Raw genomic sequence first — 7,432 nt, 5'->3', positions numbered from 1 at the left:
GGGGTGTCCGGGGGGGGGGGGGGGGCGTTGTGCTGGACCCGAGGGAAGAGGCTGAACGAGAAATGCCCTTTGTTTTGGGTCGTTGTTTTGGTGTGATGGTTTGGTTTTTTGAAAACAGTTTTTTTCCCTGCTGTCGCACTGTCCTGGGTAAATCCCTTCTCTTTATTTTTTTTGTGTGTGTTTTTTTTTTCCCCCTAAACCCTGCAGAACAATTCGTTGAGAAATCCTCTTGCGCTCAGCCCCTGAGTGACTTGTCCAGCTTGGACCCTCACGGGGATTTTAGCACCAGCCCCTCGTCCCTGTGCACCGAGCCCCTCATCCCCACCACCCCTATCATCCCGAGCGAGGAGATGGCTAAAATCTCCTGCAGCCTGGAGACCAAAGAGCTTTGGGACAAGTTCCACGAGCTGGGGACCGAGATGATCATCACCAAATCCGGGAGGTAAGGCTGGGGCAGCCCCGGGGCCCCTATGGGAAGCCTCAATAAAGCGGCCTTAGAGGGGGAGCGTTCGTTGCCTTCATCATCTGGGTTGTGGCTGGCGGCTCCTTCGTGCGGTGCAGTGATTTTGGGAGGAGCGGCTGGTAGAGACACAGGGAAGTGCGGGGTCGCGGGGTAGTAATTCGGGCAGGGCTGGGTTCGGTTTGGTTTTCTCTCGGTTGCAAATAATGTGCACAAGAATGCCGGGCTTTCTGGTCACCCCAGAGCACGCCGTTTCTTCAGCGAGGGTCAGGCAAAGGCAAGGCAGGAGAAGCCAAATGTTTTGTCGGGTTTTGTAATCCCCAGTTACTTGTTCTTAATGTAGGTCCCTGATAGTATTTTTTTTTTCCTAACTAGCATGCGTTAAATATATATATATATATAAAATATATAAAAGCAAACAAAAAAAGTATAAATTCGGCAATTTCAAGTTCAACGTTTTAAACTGTTTAAAGTTCTTTAACTTTATTTCTGGTCTGTGGCAAAATGTTACGTTTTTAAGGCTGTGTTTTGTCAGAATGTAAATGAAGAAAGTTGAGTTTGGAAAATTTCTCCCACGAATACCGTGAGCAGACTTAAAAGAACATGAATCCAAAACGTGAGGATATAAACAGAAATGTTTTCTGCAATATTTCCCTAATTCTCGTATGAATCCCGTTAAAAAGAAAAAATAAAAATCCATGTTTCTAAGGACTTATGTAGCTCAGGCACAACTATTTTCTGAAATCGTTGTGTACTTTTAACTAACAGGCAAAAGTAAATTTCTCCTTCACTTCTCTTTTTTACTCTTTCCTTCTGAAAAATCCTTCTGGTTCCAAGCTGCACTTTCTCTGCATATTGGAGACACACGGGATTTAACTTCTATCATGCTGAAGAAGAATCAATACATGTTATAATTTATTTTTTTTCGGGTGGTTTAAATAAAATTCTTAATCCTAGCAGTTTTTCAGAATCTTTTTTTTATTTCTCTTCTTCATCCATGTATTTATTTTCTGATTTGCCTTTCTTTCAGGAGAATGTTCCCTACGATCAGGGTTTCCTTCTCGGGAGTGGATCCTGAAGCCAAGTACATTGTGTTAATGGATATAGTTCCTGTGGACAATAAAAGATATAGATATGCCTACCACAGGTCTTCCTGGTTAGTGGCTGGAAAAGCTGACCCTCCACTCCCTGCAAGGTTTGTAGATTTTTACTGCTGGTCTTCTTTTATTTGCTTTATTTTTATTTTCCTTTAAGAAATTCCTGCTATTAATCCTTTTCTGCTGTTTGCAAACAGTGCTCTGAGACTTTAAGTCTGTGTTCAACAAAGTTGGTTGCAAAACTCTTGCTCTCTTTGTTTCAGAATCGGGCCTCAAATCTCTGCTTGAGGTTTGATTTATACTGAATGTTCCAAGACATGCAGGATTTGGCTAAAGCCTCTCATACATATATACATAAATATAAACAATTAAGTATATATAAAAATTTGTTTTTAAAAAAGGAAGTTTGTCTCAATTCAAATAGGAAGGCTTTTAAAAAGATACATATTGGTTTGTCTCCCTGTATTTGACCTCACAATTTAAAGCAATCCAAGCACCATTAGCCAAATAGAAATACTACATTACAGTTCAGTGCTGTTTATGCTTGAAATTATTATTTCTTGATAATATACCCAATGTTTGCCAACCAATTGTTTTATTCTTGCTTTTAGTCATCTCTTAGGCAGCAGGCAAAATATGGATCAGTTCTACAGCACAGAGATTTATTTTTTTAATTATTATTATTATTATTATTTTTTTTCCCAATCATGGGATGTCTCTTGTTCTGAGACATTAGGGGAACACCCAGTAAATTCCCTCCCTCTTCTGTACAGAAACAATATGCTGTAAAAAATAAATTTCTAAGATAATTCTGTTAATGTAATTAACGATTGGCTCCTTTCAGCATTAGGAAACTGAGGCTGCAGCATTAGGCTGTAGAGTAGGAGGGCTCTGCAGCAGCCCAGCACTTTAGTAAGTCCCCAAATCCAGTTAGACTGAAGCACATGTCGAATGGCTTTGCTGAGTCAGAGCTGGAGATATGGAAATAACGTGGATGCCTCTCTGGCTTCAAAGGAACTTTTTGTGGAGGGATCTGTGCAGGCACACAGATCCGCTCCAGGTGGCTTAGCCTGGGGTTAAGAGCTTGCTTATTACAGAGACAGAAATTAGAAGTGAAACAGAAGAAATGGAAGCACTTTGTGTGTGTGTGTGTGTGTGAGTACAGGGACCAAATCCTGCACACTTTCCTCATATAAATAGTTTGACTGAAATGGTGCTGACTGCTGATCTCTGGAAGGCAGCTCAGGGAAGTAAACAAACAAAAAGTGCATGCAGAGAAGCTGTGATTAGAGATGGCAACCTAGGATTTATGTTGGCTTTGTTTTCATGGCCAAAAACTCCTTCTTGCAATGTGGTTAACGTCTGAGGGCTTCATTTGACGTATTGTAATGGGCACTGATCAAAACCCAAAGAAAAAACACAGATCATGCTCTAAAAGAGTCAGCATCAAAAGAGGAAATAAGAGAAAGACAAAAATAGTTTTAAGGCAGGGTTCTCCCCTTATTTTTCTTTTGAAGTGGCTTTTGGGATACCTTTAAATAGATGTCTAATTCACACTATTTGGCACAGACTAGTTCAATGAGTAAATACTCACAAGTGTATAGGACAAGAGATTGACTCTGCTGACTGTTATGGACCTGTTATGGTTCAAACCTTCTTGGAGTTTAATATTTATTATCATAATACTGTGGTAGCTCTTTAAGGTCCCCATTAGATCAGTGCTCCTGAGCAGTGTGCAAGCATGTACCTTTCCTGCTTCGTTTTCAGGGTGCTCAGCCAAAAGATCATGGATCATAGCATAGGTTACTTTTTCTGTATACGAATGGTACTTCCATACACCATATGCACTTTCTCCTTCTTATGCCCCTGTTTTGTGAGAAGAAGGGTGCCGACAGGTCCAGCATGCCAACGTTTGCATGCTTTTTCTGGAGTGCTAATGCATCTTTTGAGATGGGAGGCCTCAGTCTTGCTCAACCAGATTAAAAATAGTACTCCTCCCAACTTGGTATGGGCTTAGTCTTGCTCCAGCAACAGAAGCCCTGTCCTCCACACACTGTTTGAGCTTTCCCCACTTGAGGAGTGTCAACGAGGAGTGTGTGTGTGCTTAGCTCTGGGCGCTGGTACCAAGGTGCTAATTCCCCGCTCACATCACTGCCGGCATCTCCGTCTCCACAAGGGCATCGGGGCTGGGAGGAGGGGGAGAACTGTTCAGGAGTCATGTTTCACACGGGTGTAAGACTTTGCGGGACCGAACCCGTTAGTTATTTCGCTCTTTCCATTATAAAAATTGCTCGGAATGCTAAGAAAACTTTTATAAAAAAAAACCAGGAAGCATTCTGTGATTCTGTCTAAAAGATTAGTCCTCCAGGGAACTTTCTACAAAACCCTGTTTTATCCCTGGCTTCCTGCTGTCAGCGTTTAAGACGAGTTTATGTTGCAACAACGACTTAAATAAAAGTACTTTTCAGAGAGTCATTTGTAAGTCTTCTAAAGGGCTATGTCGGGATAGATTTCCTACGGGATATTTTATGTTTGTTCTTCCAAATTGCTAAGACTGTGTGAAACATAATTTCAATAAGTTTCAGCATGTACCTTTATTAGCTTATCTTCCCTTTTCACCTCCTTTCTTTCACTCAAAAGTCTGCCTTTATTTTTACTGTTTGGCCACAATCCTTTAATAAAGTGACAGTGTTCACACACAGAGAACTCTAGGTAGAAAAGCTTTAAAAGGTATTATGTTTTGCAAATTATTTGAGACAGGAAGGTAACTAAAAGCAGCACACACAGAGCTTGAAAGACCAGACCAACTCTTAAGCTAAATAGAGGGAGAGTGGTGTCACATTCCAAAATATGAAAGAAGGAAGCAGTACTCAAACCTTGCATATATCATGAAACATATACTGTGGAGCAAATTCACATCCAAATATGGCTCCTAAAGTCTTTGTGAACTGAAGAGAGCAGCCCCTTGCATCTGGCCAGTCTGAGGCAGCAGATTCTGTGTGAACTTCTGGGGGAGCCTCGTGTACTGCCTTGGAATGTGCACGTTTATTTCTCTAACCCATCTGCTCATGCACACTCACTGTCTCCTCAACTTCTACTTCAGAGGGTGATATGTCTTGCTTTCAACCCTCCTCTTCAAGGTGTACAAGCTCAGGCTGTAGGAGAAGTGTGAAGATAGGAGCAGTTCACCAGGTGGAACCATGTGTTGCAGTGGGTTTAAGGGTGTGTAGCAAATCAGCAGAGAAAAGCAAGATCTATTAATACATTTACACAGCCAATATTTAGGTGCCCATCCTTCAGTGCCTTTCCTGTTAGTGCTCCACTAACATCTAGGCACTTTGTGGTTTCAAAGTAGTGCCAAGCATTAATTGCTTATGGTGTAAAACAATTGTGCTCAGCTTTTAGACACATGAAGATCTGTACTCATTCCCCAGCACATATTTGAAATAGTTTGGCTTTTTGGTCCCAATTAGTCAAACCTTGCTGAGCCTGACACTCTGTGATCACAGTAAACACTATTAGCTACCCAGGCATCAGAAGTCAGGCTAAAAAAAAAATATTTAAAAAAAATAATTAAAAAAAATATATCACAAGACTGCCTCAAAAGCTGCTGGACATATTTGGGACTCTTTGCTTTGACTTCTGTAATTCAGGGCTTTAAAGATTGAGATTTTCACATGTTTTTTTTTACAGGAAGGCACAGTTAATTTTCATGAGAGGTAAAATTATTTTGACATAACAGGATTCCAGGTCTCTGCTTTTCAAGTGCATCATCATTTTACATGAGCCTTGCAGTGTAGTTGTAAGAGCTGGTAGCAGTGAGGATGCTTGTATGCCAGGAATATTTTATTGCAAGAGGAACCCTGGCTCAGCATCCCTCCTGTGGATATAGCTATACCAGCCAAGCTGTGCTTCAGATCAATATAACAAAAACATCCTGAAGTGAGCTGTGACAGTGAAACTTTAGTTTTACTGTGTCTTGAGGATTCTGCTGGCAAAAATGGAGAGGGCAGGATCAAATCTTCCTTTTTGAGCAACAGAGCTGGCTCTCCCCCGAGTCTTTAGTATGGGCATTCCTTGATTAGGGATCAGCATAAGTTACGCCTCATTGTTTAGTGGTTTTTCCATTCTCCTCTTGCCCAACTAAAATCGTAGCTCAAGAACAACAACAAATGTTTCTCTTTCTAACCTGGCATCTCAGCTCTGCCCCACCCTCCTAATGAAAGAAATCCATCTGTGTGGCCAAAGACATCACCCAAAATGAGAGTCAGGCTCTCAGCAGTGATAACCAACACTGTCTGGTTTGTGCTAGCTGAAGGTCTAGTTCAGCTCTTAATTCACTGTCAGAGAAGAACATTTGAGTTAAATAATCTTCAGCAATACGTTATTCCCATAAAATCATTATTTGTAAATACCCTGGCACTTGTAATTAGTCTATTCATGGTGTATATATATATCATTGTATCTACATGTCTTCTATGCCTCCTTTCTTCTATGTAATTTCCCAAGGGCTGGATTGTTAATTACAGAACTGCAATTCATTTTTTCATGTCAGACCACTGTGCTGGACTGCAGCCTTCAGCCTCTTATAAACAGACGTCACCGTAGCTAACGTGTGATCGAGTGCAGGTTAAAATCATTATCACGGCTTAATGTTCCATATAAAGAAAAATGCATTTTTATCTACATTCCCCCATTATCTCTCTAATGACACTATGTTTTTTCTCTCGGAGTTGTAGTCATTGTTATTTTAAGTGCTTGTTAGTACAGCTGTGGGAAAGACATGATCAATTTTTCATTTGGGAAAAGACACAACTGTAAATGTTAGTTAATGTCTCCATTTTAGATAACTAGATGAAATTATAGGTATGGTTAGAGGGCAATCTAGCACTTGGACATGGGATTCTTCATTATGTTCCACTGAATTTAACAAGTCAAGTAATTTGCTTTACTGTCTGTCATTAATGGTCCTATTTCAGGCATTCATTAATTCAAGGGGAGATTGTGTGTGTCTTGTTCGAGTAGCAGCTCTGTATTACCCTAAGCTCTCAGGAAGTCCACATCCATGAAACCACCACATATCCCCAGAGCAAGCTAATGTGTGGGCGGTTTAATTTCATATGGAGGTGGTGCCCACGTACAAGCCAAGAGGTGAGATTTTTTTTCTTATGAGCAGGCCTTTTCCTTGTGTCTTTTAGGTTGTATGTGCACCCTGATTCCCCGTTCACGGGAGAGCAACTGCTGAAGCAGATGGTGTCCTTCGAAAAAGTCAAACTCACCAACAACGAGCTGGATCAGCATGGCCACGTGAGTAGCTCTCCTAGTGGGAAACAACAAGGGAATTGTTCACCTATACCACAGGGCTAAGCTTGAGGGAGGGAGACAACAATGGGGAAAGGCTGCTGTGGCCCCCATGTTACACCTTTCCTGGCCAGTCCTTTCTACTGCAGTGGAGGAGGATGCTGCGTGAAGCTTAAACATGTTGGACTTTAATCTCTGCTGCAGAAGAACAGGGAACTTCAGAAAGCAGGTTTTTTACCTTTCCTAAGGTAGAGCACAGGTCAATGCAAGTGTTCAAATTATGCTCCTACTGTCATCAAGAGGCACAGCATCCATCAAGGACAAGTTCAGGGTGGAGGTGAGCATCAAAGTGAGGGAGAGATAGGAGCCAGGAGAGCTTTTTGTTGTGCTTCTGCCCGTGTTTTGCTGTGACTTGGCAGTGTGGTCTGCTGCATGTGCTGCCTAGCAAGCTGACATGCTTTGCCATGTGTGCTTCGTGGCTCCCTCTTGTTACTGGCAACCTGCTAGGGTTGGGGCCATCTGTGAGAGCTCTTGTACTTCCAGAGTCAATGCAGCACAGGCACAGAGTCAGCAG

At 41.8% G+C, this 7,432-nt stretch overlaps 1 protein-coding gene across 1 annotated transcript in view; it reads left to right on the top strand.

The window, feature by feature from the left end:
- Window positions 1-7,432, top strand: part of TBX20 (T-box 20) — a 34,399-nt gene that overhangs the window by 1,958 nt on the left and 25,009 nt on the right. The window contains exons 2-4 of the mRNA XM_010004360.1: window positions 208-442; window positions 1,491-1,655; window positions 6,756-6,864. Of these exons, the coding sequence (XP_010002662.1) occupies window positions 208-442; window positions 1,491-1,655; window positions 6,756-6,864 (509 nt within the window). The remainder of the gene's footprint in view (window positions 1-207; window positions 443-1,490; window positions 1,656-6,755; window positions 6,865-7,432) is intronic.

Source organism: Chaetura pelagica, unplaced genomic scaffold, assembly GCF_000747805.2.
Source record: "Chaetura pelagica isolate M959 unplaced genomic scaffold, ChaPel_1.0 scaffold319, whole genome shotgun sequence".
In the NCBI taxonomy this organism is placed as follows: Eukaryota; Metazoa; Chordata; class Aves; order Apodiformes; family Apodidae; genus Chaetura; species Chaetura pelagica.
This window is presented reverse-complemented; position numbering and strand designations above follow the sequence as displayed.